Source organism: Phoca vitulina, unplaced genomic scaffold (genome assembly GCF_004348235.1).
Source record: "Phoca vitulina isolate PV1807 unplaced genomic scaffold, GSC_HSeal_1.0 scaffold51, whole genome shotgun sequence".
Lineage (NCBI taxonomy): Eukaryota > Metazoa > Chordata > Mammalia > Carnivora > Phocidae > Phoca > Phoca vitulina.
The window spans coordinates 9177760-9192604 of NW_022589754.1; the positions used below are offsets into that span (position 1 = coordinate 9177760).

General features: G+C 34.6%; 1 protein-coding gene across 7 annotated transcripts in view; it reads left to right on the plus strand.

The window, feature by feature from the left end:
• Nucleotides 1-14845, plus strand: part of ATRX (ATRX chromatin remodeler) — a 305789-nt gene that overhangs the window by 112899 nt on the left and 178045 nt on the right. For all 7 annotated transcript variants that reach the window (XM_032387887.1, XM_032387888.1, XM_032387891.1 and 4 more), the window contains 2 exons: nucleotides 7613-7746; nucleotides 8225-8401. In XM_032387887.1, coding sequence (XP_032243778.1) covers nucleotides 7613-7746; nucleotides 8225-8401 — 311 coding nt within the window. The remainder of the gene's footprint in view (nucleotides 1-7612; nucleotides 7747-8224; nucleotides 8402-14845) is intronic.

Consider the following 14845-nt stretch of genomic DNA (forward strand, 5'->3'; position numbering starts at 1 on the left):
TAATACATTTTCAGTGTTGACGTTTATGGAGAGGTAAATAGTGTATTAATGCCAATGCTTAAGTATTTGGATGCAATAAATTTCTATAAAACTTTTTTCTTGTTCAAGCATTTAATTTTAATTATAATGCATCTTTTCATGGAAGTTGAAAGAATTTGTTAAAATCAAGGTATGGAGGGTAGTTTGTAGCCAAAGAAGTTTTGATATTTCTGATATTGAGGAAGTAAATACTTTATAATTCCCTAAACATATGTACTTATATATATTTATGGGAAAGTTTTACAGTGGATTTCACTACTGTTTCTGTCTTTTCTGTTTTTAAAGCTATAATAGTTTTTGAGGTCATTTAAAAAACTTAGCTATGTCCTAAATATTTTAGTATGTGTGAATATATAAATTTGGTATTTTAGCATAGTGTTATGTAGCATCATTCATATTTGAAAGTAAATGTATGCTATTGTGAGATAGAGTGGTCTAACTTGTAAATTAATTTCTGTTTAATTGCATTTATTTAATAATGAAAAAATATAGGTTGACAGTTTAACTTTTTTTGGTTGAACTTTTTAGAAAAAAATGTTAATAGACTAACTTTATAGTTTGAATTTTGTATAATTGGGAATTTACTTAGAATTTTCTAGCTTAGACTTAATGTACTTTTTGAAAGGGAGAATAATATGAAATAGTTTGTCAGGTTATTTAAATTACACATGTAATTTTAAAGTCAGCTGTTTGAATTTGCCATTATGTTAATGTTGCCTTTCAGATACCTATTGTGTTTTAAATTGGTTCTTTGATTGAAAAAATATTTATTTATGTAATTTTTTTATTATGGTTGCATTTCTACAGTTATCTGGCATTGAAAATACAGTATGATTCTGTAAAAGGGATATTTTGACCAAACATTTTCTAATATCCTATATTTGAATACCTACACTGTGAATTAGCCTGAGTGGTAAGATGTTAGTTTGTTCAAGTTTAACAGTGTTAGTGTTGAGGATCATTAAACCAGGCTTGTCTTTAGAGGTTGCATTACTAAATCAGTGAGGAGTCCATTCTCTCCGAAAAAGAATTCTTTTCAGTATGTTCTTTATTTATAGATTTTTTCTAAGTATTCTTTCTTTATTCCAATTTTGACTAAAAGCTGAGATTTTTTTATATGGATACCCTCCCCTGGAACACACATGCAAATATTTACCTTATATTTGAAGAATGCTTAATTGGGTCTAATAATACTCCATAGTTTTCTCATAATTTCTTTCTCAGTGGGGCTAAATACTTATTACATAGAAGCAAAATTTGATGTGGAGATTGCTTAAAGGAATTGCCCATTGTTAATAGAAGTTCTACTTAATTATAGTAGGACTACACTGTAGCCTTAAAAATTTCCAATTATTTTGTTATTTGGTAATACTTTACTTTTCAACTGGTAAACATACAAATGATTGTTTTTTCCCTACTAGCTTGGTGGGGGTATTCTGTTGATGAAGGTTCTGTACTATTAATTCAGCATATTTTCAGAAGTAATTAATTGTTCCTCAATGTTGTTCATGCTAATGAAGATATTTAATGATTGTTTACCTGATTTCAGCAATGTTTAATGGGTTGAGTATATCTCAAGTCCCTTCAGCAAGACTTTTCATTTGGTTTCCATTTTAAGCAGTTTTCAGAATGTTCATCTTCTACACCTGTCTTTATTCTTTATACGAATTTGCTAAATCTGGAATAATTTTTTCTCTGTGAAATGTTTTTTTTTTTTTTTCCATGGTGGTCCTGTTTGGTTACCAAAATTGCTTTGGTTCTCCTTTATTGTTTTGAAAAACCTGAAGTATTTTACTTGTTTTTATCTTTGAGCAAGGGTTTTTAATTCCTGGCAATTTTAAGGTAACTCTTTTTCAGTTTACTTTGTTTTTATAGTGCAGGTAAGTATTGTAAGTCATTTAAGTATATATAGGTGTCTAGTCTGTATATAGGATCCATTTGTAGATAACTAAACTGGTTGCAGTTGCCATAAGATCTCTTTCTTTTGCTAGAATTTTCAGCAAGGAAATAAATATGATCAGTAGTGGTGATCTCTCTGCTTAAGGTTTAAACATTGTATCTAGCCTTCCTTTCCTGTTCTCTGTTCTTTGGTGATATTGGGACTTTTAGAGAATGGAAAATAGCCCCCCCACCCCCGCAACGGGAGTTTGTATTTTCTAATGTTAGCAAAAAATGATTCATTTTTCTGACTTAATATATGTCTCCTTTGTCTTTAGCCTTGAAGTTTATAAATAAAAATGAGTCAATCCTGTTTTTACCTTTCAAGTATAAGAAAATATTAAACTAGTTCTTTAATATGATCAAATTTTCTAAATTTATATCAATGTTAATAAAATTTTTCTTGTTAAAATTTCCTCTAAAACTGCTTTGGATTTTGTATAAAATCAGGGAATGCACATTTTGTAATTTGAGTTTATTCAAACATTATAGCTTATATATAAATTGTTAATAAACTGTGGGTATTTCATACAGCCTTATTTCTACTTCTAAGATTTTTTTAAAAAAGTTACTTGATACTAATTTTCCTGGTACCCTCACTAAAAAGAAAACAGTGCTGTTTTTCACTAACTGCAAACATTGTAGGACATATGACTAACAAGTGTTTCAAACCATTGTTTAGCTTTTTGATTATTCACTTAACATCATCATTATCTCATAAACTCCACCATTTTTGGGTACAGATCATTATGCCTTAGTCATTTTTTATAGAAGGTTCATATCAAGAATACTACTTTTGAACTGAGTTAAAAAAATACTGATACAGATTTTGAAGATGAGGAATTAAATAGTAATTCTATGAAATATTTTAGGTTTTTTTAAAACATTTTTTTAATTTAAATTCATTTAGTTAACATATAATGTATTATTGGTTTCAGAGGTACAGGCCTGTGATTCTTCAGTCTTATATAATAAATACCCAGTGCTCATTACCTCACATGCCCTCCTTAGTGTCCGTCAACCAGTTTGAAATATTTGTTTTTATTCCTAACCCTGAAGTATATAACATTTGTTAATGCCTCACACTTTATTAGAAGAATATGGGTTCACCATCTTGTTTCCACAAAAAGTTTTTAATATTCTTTGGCTGTAGTCATTTGAGTTGTTTTACATATCAACATTTTGAATATGGTATGATATTTTAGCCTAGCATATACATAGATACTTGTTTTGTGTCTCTAAAGGGTATGCATTTAAACCTATAATATTATTCCGGATTCTCTGTTTAAAAGAAAAAGAATTCTCTGTTTAAACTAATTCTATTGTAGTATTGTACACAAAATGTAAGCAATTTTAAAAAAAATTTGTCATCTTTGTGCATGGATGCACCATAGTTTTTGGCCTTCTAAAATTGTATTTTTTATTTAGCAATTTTCTTCAAACCTGTTTTCAGAACCTCCTAAAAGATAAAACAGTAGATTATAGGGATATATCTGAGATGGCCTGTCAAGTACATTTTAGAGATGGAGCATACTGGACTAAAGATGTAACTTCTTAAAAAAATTTTTAAAAATTGAAGCTTCAATTCTTTCATTTCTAAATGCATATTTGGAAATCAATAAAATACAGTTATCTTTAAGAATGTGACTATAGTAGATTCACCAAGTACTCATAAGCATAGTAGTAGTGAATGAGTAGAGACTATAGCCCTGGCATAGTAAAATTAGAGAATATTGGGATTCAGGATCTTAGGTGCTACTTCTCGCTTTGCCACTAACTAGCTTTGTTTCTTTGGCCACAACATTTTCCCTTGCTAAGCCTGTTTCCTCATCTGTAAAATGACAGTATTGGGACTCTAAGGTCCCTTTTTCTAGCTGTAAAATTTTGTGTTGCTTCTGTAATGGCTGTTTCTCTAAAACCTCCATGGTGCAACAGATCCCTCTCTTGATTGCTCCTATTTTAGAAATTTAATGTTTTGAATTATTGATTTATGTACCAGCAAGAGGTAGTTTACTTTCTTTCCCTGTTTGAGTGCTTACACAAGGAACATTATGCATTTCCTTTCTAGATAGGATCAGAATAACTAAAGGCTTTCTTGGCTTTCTCTCTCTCTCTCTCTCTCTCCCTCTCCCTCCCCCTCTCCCTCTCTCTCTCTCTCTTTTTCCTGCTTGGGTGTTTGTCTTTGTATTGTTGGGCTGATTCCTTATTTTATTTTTGCTTCCTTTTAGTAGATGAAGGTGTAAGGGGTAATAAGACATTATCTTGGTATTATGTGCTTTAGAAGCCTTAGCTTGTTTGGGTTTTGGGGTTCTATTATTCTCTCATGCACCATTTCCGATCATTGTTTTTTTGTGGGTTTTTACCCTTCCTCCCATATTGTTTTGCTTTCTCCCCCTCTCCCTTCCCTCCCTTTCAGGAAAATGGAGGAGTGGCTCCATTACTTCCAGCTCTGCCCAGGTTTTCTGCCACAGAGTGGCACAGCCTGTGTCTCTAATGCTTCTGATAGAGTCGTGACTGCTTTGGATGCTACACCTGCCCCAAGATGTAATATTGAGCATTGAGATTCCAGGGGGGCAGTACCTTGTTGCCTGGATGATTTTCTCAGAAACGTCCTGGAAAGCCTCAAGAAAGGAAACTTCAGAGCAAACAGAAATCAACTAGGGATCATGACTATACATCCATCACATGCATACCAGCACGGGTCCAGCCGAGGCCTCCAAAATGATGCTTTGCCAGCCTCAGCTGGTTCTCGAGTGATGATGTCCTTGAAGTCTCTGTGGCCCGTGACTCAAGAGTTAAGGTAGTGGAGTTTCCCTTAAAGCATCTCACAGCAGGCTTTGTAGATGGGACACATCTCACCTCAACATGTTTGCTGACTACTCAGGTTGAAGGTCACCCTCAGCCCTTAGGTCCTTGAAATTAAGTTCTAACTTTGAGGTGTAGGTTATGTGGTAGGCTAGGTTTATGATACAGTGTGTCTTTGACATAGTGGACTTGAGCCATCAGTCATGCAAAATGATTTAACTTTATTCTTTTTAGGGCTTAATATACATGGCTATACATTAGGTTTTCCATTGGTCAAAAGGTGTTAGAGGGTAAATCTAAACCATCTTAGGGAGGTAAAGCTAAGGGAATCTCCATCACTCTGTATGTAACTTTTCAGTTTGGAGAAAAATGACCATTCTCTGAATTTTGTAATTTTTTTCCTACTTCTAAAGTGATTGTGATTGTTCTATATATTATGTTCTTAATGAAGGTTGTTGATTGATAAATCATGTAATTTTTCAGTGTATGGATCTCGTATAATTTTCCATGATTTATTATGTAATTTCACAGTTGATATAAAATTGTATCTTATTTTCTCATGTGTATCATATTTCTCAGTTTTTTCATGACAGTCTAGAACTTGAGTATGAATTAGGTAGGTTTACATATTTTGACCTTCCATTTAGTAGACATATTCTTAGGAGTCTAGAGTTTGAAAGAAGACAAATTTTATGGTTTCTTAAAATTAACCAAGTCTTTACAGATAACATAGAATTTTAGACTTTTTTTGAACTTGTAAATACAAACTGAAATCAGGTGATTGAAGTAACCTTTAGTGTAACTAAATTAGTACTTGTATTTTTATTGGTTATTATTGTACTACCTAAATGGTTATATAAGATCTTGTAACTGCAAGTGAACTATGTTTTTCTATTTGCAATCTATTATTCAACACTTTACATTTATGTGTGTGTGTGTATACACACACACACAAACACACACACACACATTCCAAAACAGTGGTTTTACCCAAATTGGTTCAAGAAAGTTTCTCCTTGTCCATGGGAAATGACAAATGTAGTGTGTATTAAAGATGATTTTAGAGAGTTTTTCTAGGCAGATGCTTTTATTAAATTTAAAGAACCACCCTTCATTCTGAAACTGTTTCCTAATTTGTGGAGGGTGTGTTGAAATAGTCTATTTTATAAAATGGTGAAAATAAACAGTTTTGGCTTTAAATTTTTATTCTTGGCAAAATGAGAAGTTGATAATCCTATATTATTCTTCACTTAAAAAAGTTTACTGTGTACAATCCAAGTCAGCAAACCACTGATCTAGAAATGTAATAACAACACTTTATAGCTCAACTCCAGTAGGATTTAAATTGGAGTGATCTAATCTTCACTTTATTGAAACACAAATCAGATAAAAAACCCTCAAAAAAGCAAACTCATCTGTGGTTTCCTTTAGCACTTGGTAACTCTCTGTGTTGTCTAAATATTTCTAATCTGTCTGTTTAGGGAAGGAAGCACCAAAAGGCTTAAATATAAGTATTTATGAAGTGATCACCTATTTTGCTTCAGTCTGTTTTGGTGCCTTTGCCTATATATCTTTGTATAAAACTAGTATTGAACAGTCTGCCTTTCAAATAAAATTACCAAGGCATTAACATCTTCTACCATTGAGTGAATCTTGATTGAAATGTGAGTGTATGTTAAGAAATCTAAAGAAGGGTTTCAAATCCAAAAATAACAGAAGTTCCATAATCACCTGTAAGTTTTTGACTGAGCTAGAGAGTTAATCTTGATTGCAGAGTGGATGTTTATCCCATAAGAGTTAGTATTAGTTCATGGAAAACTGAGAATCATGCTGCCTTCGTTTTGAACCTTTCTATAAGGTATTCCTTTGTTACTGTGATTTATAAATTTATATCACAAAGACACTCCAGGTGCAAAACACCTCCTCTTATACAAAAGCTGCATGATTGCTTTTATTTTACATTTTCAGATGTTTTCCTTTAGCGTAAACATGGAAATTTATTAGGATTATATTTTATTTTAACATAAGATGGCATTAAAGAAGTATCTTCTCATGCTTTTAGTAGTTGATTTTTCCATTAACAAATTGGTCTTTGAGGAACATCTTGAGAAATTTTGGTATGAGTGAGGCTACTGCACTGTCTACTTTTTTGGAAAGTGAAGATTCATTTATGGTATTTTGTGTTTTTTTACCATGTGTATAATTAATAACACTCATGTCCCTTCTCTTATCTGCCCTAGTTTGAATATTATTAGGGATTTCTGATTGCTTCAATATTTAGTATATGGTATATGCTTTCATTTCATTTACAGAATTTATGAATTAAATTGAAATTTAAGTGCCAGAAATATTATTCACTAGTTTGAGGCACTGTTTGATAAGAAAGTGCCTCAACCTTGATTTTCTAAGAATATGTTTTGCTTTGAATAGTCTTCTCATGTGGAGTTTTGTCTTGGAATGCCATTTGTCTGAATAAGTTGATTTATTATGTGGGCCTATCTGATATTGTAGTTGTTGGATGATGGCAGCAGAGCAAATATAGGATTGGAAGATTATGCAGCATGAAATTGCAATTGGTCAAAATAGTAGAAATGTCCCTCAGATTTTGAAATAAATTGCAGAAGTATTTAGAATTGGAAAAAAAATCAGTGCTAAGAGCATTTTCAAAAGTTTTGGTTGGTAGCTTAGGTTAAAACATGGTTTTGGTAGTCTTTTATTGACAGTATAAAATCTTTTTGCACATTTATTTCTATTTTGATAGAAGTTTTTTTAAAATTTGTTACACTTCACCACCAAATATATAGTTTTTTTTACTGTCTTTTTACTCAAGAATTGCCAAGAAGATGCTTTTAGAAGAAATTAAAGCCAATCTTTCCTCTGATGAGGATGGATCTTCAGATGATGAACCAGAAGAAGGGAAAAAAAGAACTGGAAAACATAATGAAGAAAACCCAGGAGATGAGGGTGAGCTTCAAAGAGAAGTGTAGGATGTCATAACTTGAATGTTTGACCAGTTCAGTCTTTGAGGACTATCTGACCATGAAATTTCATAATATATGTATTTGGAGTTTATTAAGATATTTAAAACTTTACTACTACTTTTACTCCTTTTGAGTATCTGGTAATAATTGTGCACGTTTTGTCAGTTATTGCCAATAAACAGATGATTTCTAAAGCAAAATATTTTTTACCTTTTAAAAAATCTACAAGTGATATTTAGATTTAAAAAATCTATTGGTGATATTTAATCAGTATTTAATCATAGTAATAGATCAAGTCTGATGTATGAGGTTGCCTGGTATTACCAGTGATATCAAAGTAAGTGCAAGCTCTGATCTTTTTCATTAAATCTTGATAATTTTCAACAAACAAAATAGTTTTATAAAACATTTTAAAGGAAAAAAAAGTCTGAAGGCTTTACTGATTCATTTTCTCCATTTAGAAGCAAAAAATCAAGTCAATTCTGAATCAGATTCAGATTCTGAAGAATCTAAGAAGCCAAGATACAGACATAGGCTTTTGAGGCACAAACTCACTGTGAGTGATGGAGAATCTGGAGAAGAAAAAAAGATGAAGCCTAAAGAACACAAAGAAGCCAAAGGCAGAAATAGAAGGAAAGGTAAGACATTTTAATTCTGAATGTAAGGAATATACTGGGTTTTAAGAGAGGGAGGGGGTGCCTGGGTGGCTCAGTCAGTTAAGCATCTGCCTTCGGCTCAGATCATGATCCTGGAGTCCCGGGATCAAGTCCCGCATCAGGCTCCCTGCCCAGCGGAGTGTCTGCTTCTCCCTCTGACCCTCCCCCCTCCTGTGCTTTCTCTCTCTCTCTCTCAAATAAGTAAATAAAATCTTTTATAAAAAGAGAGGGAGGGAGAGAGAAAGAGGAGGAGGGGAGAGGGAGAAGGAGAGAGAAAATCCCAAGCAGGCGCCATGCTCAGTGTGGAGCCCGACGTGGGGCTTGATCTCTCAACCCTGCGATCATGACCTGAGCTGAAATCAAAAGTCAGACACTTAACTGACTGAGCCACCCAGGTGCCCCAGGAACATATTGGTTTTATAAACTAATTATAGTAATGAAATTTAAATATACCTGGACCAGCTATATTAAGTGAATATCAGCACACTGGTAACAATTGTTCTCTTACATGAGAGTGAAATAAAGAATTTAGAGTGGGAAGAGAACCGAGAAACTTGAGAGATGACACAAAGAATATTTTTTTTTTTTTTTTTTTTTTTTAAAGATTTTATTTATTTATTTGACAGAGAGAGAGACAGCGAGAGAGGGAACACAAGCAGGGGGAGTGGGAGAGGGAGAAGCAGGCTTCCCGCGGAGCAGGGAGCCCGATGCGGGGCTCGATCCCAGGACCCTGGGATCATGACCTGAGCCGAAGGCAGACGCTTAACGACTGAGCCACCCAGGCGCCCCCACAAAGAATATTTTTAACCTTTAGTAGTCATACACACTTAGATTAAAAAGATAAATATGACAATAAATAAGATATACTTAAAGGCTATGTAGACAATATACGATTGCTTATAACTGCAGGAAGAAATAATGCTTTCTTAAGGAAGGATAGAAGATGCAGTTAATTTGGGTGGATTTATTATATGCAAAGCTTGTATGTAGTCAGATTAAATTTTCATTACATTAAAAGTCTGAATCCTTCTGCATTGAGTGCGTGCTTATTTCCAGCATCATGGTAAACATTGAGAATACAAAAATGAATAACGAAATCATTGTTTTGTATGGTAGTTTTCAGCCTGGCTACACATGTGGATTATTTGGGGGATTTTGAAATATACATATGACAGGACTCCATCCCAAGCCAATTACAGCATAATTGGTGGTGGTGAGACCTAGGTATCCATGTATTTTATAAAGCACCTCTGACATGATTCTGATATGTAGCCAGGATTGGCGTCCGTAGTTTTGTAAGAATTATTGACATTAATATTATATGAAATTATAGCACTGTGAGGGATGTCTTCTATAACAGAGGTATTGTATAGTGTGGCACAAAGGAAGATTTCTTTAGCTTCTTGGGGGATGGCAGTTATCCCCAGAGACGACTTCACAAAGATGAAGAGTTTCACTCAGCAGAGCAAGTTGTAATTGAGGAGCAGGTAGATGTGAAGATTTATAATATAAACGGGGGAAAAGCTTTAGAAGCCTCTGCAAAATGTTTGGCACATGGGGGACAGGATACAGTTAACATGGTATAGCTGGACTATAGGAGGGAATAGGGAAAGTAACAACAGGAAATAAAGCTGGGGGAAGACAGACACCAAGTGTGGGAGACACTTGTAAGCTTTTGTTTCTCAAACTGGAGTACTTGGCAGTGGACCCATGGGTACATGAGGCTGTAGACTAAACATTGCACACCTCTTTGGTGTGTCCATTTTACTTGAACATTGGGGGAGAGCATTCTTTAAGTAATCACAAGTATATGGAAAAATTAAATGTGAAATTTTCTTGAACATTTTGGCTAACAAAATGTTCAGAGAAACTTTGGTTTCTTGGGGCAGATTCTGAAAACTTTGCTGCCAAACTCCTGGAGGGCAAATAAACTCTTTTTTGCCACTAGGAATAGGAAAACATTTTTGAAAGTGGCTGAGAAGTACAGTAGGCTCTATAGGCTGGAGAGCCGTAGAAAGTTCCCTTTATTTTTTAATTTTAAAAATTATTTCTATTTTTCATTTTTTTGAATTGTAGCTGTATTGAGATATAATTCACAAACCATACAGTTTGCCTGTTTACAGTGTACAATTTAACTGTTTTTAGTATATTCACAGAGGAATACCACCACTTTTTAAAACAACTTTGATGTATACTATACATACAGACAAGGACACATTTTATAAGCAGACATCTTGATGAACATGTATGGCACAGGACATTCATTACTAGTACTCATGAATCACAGCCTCAGCCCAACCACTCATTGTTCCCATTGAGAGATTTTAACCAAGAATATAATATGACCAGATTAGTTGCCTGTTATTCTGTGATACTGAGAGCTTAGATTTGCATCTATTTGGAGGATACTGCTATAGTTGATACCAAGTGCGGTTGTTGAAGAGGAGAATTGACTTTGGTCATATAGAGACTGAATTGTTAGCTCTTGTTAACTGATGTGAAAGAGAGAAGTCTGGGATGACTGTCAGGTGTTTGGAGTTTTCATGGTATATGTATAATATGACAAAAGTAATGAGATGGCCTAGTAGAGCCTGTAATGTGCAGATGAAGGGCTAAGGAAAGAATCTTGGAATCCTGAATATTTAAAGGGCTGTTGAGCAGCAGTTATTCATTAAAGAGGAAGAGGATGGCTTCCCCCCATGCCTATATACTTAATATGTCAAGGACATTTTCCTATTAATAAATAACTAATAATACGTCATTTTGTGAATGCTTAATTTACAGATTTCCTTGCAGCATGACTACAAGCTTGTCTTTCAGATTCTATAAAGAACTGAGCAATTTAAGCAGGTTACATAACTTAACATGATTCCTGTGCATCTTCAACAAAAGGGGAAATACTGATTTTGCCTCTGAGGGCTCAGTTCAGAATATAGAGTCCTTTAGTAGGCACAGTTACATTTGAAATATTTTATTAAAACGTAAGTTTTTTGTGACCTGACCTGTGTCCACTGGCCTCTTCTGTGGGTAATTTATTACCCAAGTGTCTTTTTTTTCCCTAAGATTTTATTTATTTATTTGACAGAGACAGAGATAGCGAGAGCAGGAACACAAGCAGGGGGAGTGGGAGAGGGAGAAGCAGGCTTCCCGCTGAGCAGGGAGCCCGATGTGGGACTCCATCCCAGCACCCTGGGATCATGACGTGAGCTGAAGGCAGATGCTTAACGATGGAGCCACGCAGGCGCCCTACCGAAGTGTTTTTTCATTTGTTTGTGAAAGAGGGAGTAAACCAAAATCCCATCATATGTATGTTTCTAATATGGATTATGATCATAGTGATTGATACTACATTTAAAGTTGCATGATTTTCCAAGTTTTGCAAACTCCCAATATGCCTGTGTTGTCTGGAAACTTAAGTTAGGCAGTGGGGAGAAATCAAGAGAGTAGCTGACTTAGTAAATCAAGGGCAACATGTGAACTTACAGTTTCCACCTGAATTTGTAAAAGGTTATAATAGTTATTTTGGTGATAATTTTAAAAATGTAATTATTGCCTTTATATTAGATGATATTAAATTGATGTTATTTTTTTTAACGATTTTATTTATTTGAGCGAGTGAGAGAGAGCACTAGAATGGGGTGAGGGACAGAGGGAGAAGCAGACTCTGCTGAGCAGGGAGCCTGATGCGATGTGGGGCTTGATCCTGGGACTCCAGGATCATGACCCGAGCCGAAGGCAGATACCTAACCGACTGAGCCACCACCCAAGTGCCCCTGATATTATTTTTCTAAGTGTGATAATGTTACTTAGTTATATAGGACAGTATCCTTACGTTTAAGGGTAAAGTGTCATGATATCTGCACTTAAATTCAAATGGCTCAGTATAAAAAAGTGTGCGTGTATAGAGAGCGAGAAAGCAAATGTAATAAACTTAACAGTAAGTAAATTGTAGGGATGTAGAAGGGAGAAGGGATGTAGATGTTCATTCAGTAATTCAAATTTTTGGTAGGTTTGAAAATTTTCAAAATAAAGTGATGAAAAATTAATAATAGGTTTAGATTTTTACTTTTTTTTAAAAAAGATTTTATTTATTTTTGTGAGAGAGAGAGAGCATGTGAGAGAGAGCATGAGTTGGGGGAGAGGCAGATGGAGAGGGAGAGACAGACTCCCCACTGAGCAGGGAGCTCAATGCGGGGCTCGAACCCAGGACCTTAGGATCATGAACTGAGCTGAAGGCATACACTTAACCGACTGAACCACCCAGGCGCCCCTAGAATTCTACTCAATCAAAGGATTTGTATGTATGTGCATGTGGGCCCGTGTGCTCCCCCACGTTCCGAGTTGCTTAGTTCTTTTATTATTATTATTATTATTATTTATTTTTATTGTGGTATAATACAACATAAAATTTTAACCATTTTAACCATTTTTAATTGTACAATTTAGTGACATTAGGTATATTCATATTGTTGTACAACAATCAACACTCTGTCTTCACAACTGTTATGTCATCCCAAACTGACACTCTTTAAACAGTAACTCCTTATTCCCGTTTCCCCCAATAGCAATTCTTTACTTACGTTAGCCTGTTTTTTTTATTTTTTATTTTTTTTTTGGATAGAACAGACATTAGATTCTGATCTCAGGTCATGATCTTTAACAATTTTTTTTTTATTATGTTCAGTTAGCCAACATTTAGTACATCATTTATTTTTGATGTAGTGTTCAATGATTCATTAGTCATGTATAACACCCAGTGCTCATCACATCATGTACCCTCCTTAATACCCATCATCTGGTTACCCCACTCCCACCCCCCTCCCTTCTGTAACCACCCTCAGTTTGTTTCCTGGAGTCCAGAGTCTCTCATGGTTTGTCTCCCTCTCTGATTTCTTCCCATTCAGCAATTTTTTTTTTTTGAAATTTTAGGTTTAAAGAAATGTAAAAATAGTACAGAGTTCCCTTATACCTTCTACCCAGCTTCCCTAATCTTTAAACTTACTATAGTATGATAACTAAAACCAGGAAATTAACATTGATACAATACTAATTAGTTAAACTAGGGGTTGGCTAACTATACCTGAAGGCTATACCTGAACCGCATTATACTTACTCACTGTTTTCATGTGTTTATAGTGGCAGAGTTGAGTAGAGATAAGTAGTTGCAACAGAGACCATATAGCCTACAAAACTGAAAATATTTACCATCAGACTTCTCACACAAAATGTTTTCTGACCTCTGAAGTAAACTATAGATCTTATTTGCTTATTATTAGTTTTTCCACTAATGGCTTTTCTGCTCCAGAATCCAATGTAGGATGCCACATTGCTTTTAGTTGTGATGTCTCCTTAATCTATTCCAATCTGTGACAGTTTCTCCTTTTCTTTCATGATCTTGACACTTTTGAAGAGTATTGATCAGTTATTTTCTAGACTGGCCATCTATATGTATTTGTCTAATGTTTTCTTATGATTGGATTGAGGTTATTATTGCATTTTGACAAGAGTACCACAAAAGTGATATTTAATCTTTCTCAGTATATCATACACCAAGGTTATATGACAGTTATTACTGGTAATATTAATACTGATTGCTTTGTTCATTTGGGGTCTGCTGGGTTTTTCCACTGCAGAAATATCTATTTTTCTATTCACGTTGAATTAATACCTTGTGGAGAGAGACTATTCAAATACCCTGTTTCTCATCATACTTCAGCCACTAATTCTAACATTCATCTTGCCTGAAGCAATTACTGTGATGTTTATCTAGCAGTGATTTTCTAATTCTTTCATTACTTATACAGTAGTAATCATAAGAAAGGGCTGTTTGCATTATTTATTTATCCCATTACTTATGTTAATATGGATCTATGGATATTTTATTCTGAGAGTTGTAATCCAGTTGTTCATTTTGTCGCTCAGATTGTTTCAGCTTTGGCTATTGGAAGCTCCTTCAAGTTGGATCACGTGTCCTTTCAATATACCCCCATAATGTTTTGAGCACTGCTTTACTTTCTGGTACCACAAGATATTTCAGGCTCATCTTGTATTTTCCCTGCCTGGCTTCCTCTGGCCAGAAAGATGGGTATTCTCCTGGGGTTTTAGATACCTGTGTCATAGTGGCACTTTTGGTACAGAAAAAAAGTTTTGAGAGAAAAAGAAAAATTGGGGATTCCCTTTATTTTCATGATTTGCAGGGCCCAGGTCCCTTTTCTCAGTGCTGTGGCTAGAAATGGGGTTCTCCCAGTTTTACCGTCAGCACCCTCTGCATGGTTTTGGAATTCAGCCTGCATTCTTGTTGAAACCAGGAAGAAAGGAGGAAAAAAAAACCAATGACACTCACAGTCAATGCCCTAACCCCAATTTTATAGGCATCATTATTCAGGTTTTTATTTCAGTTCCGAATCTGCCGACTGTTACTTCCTT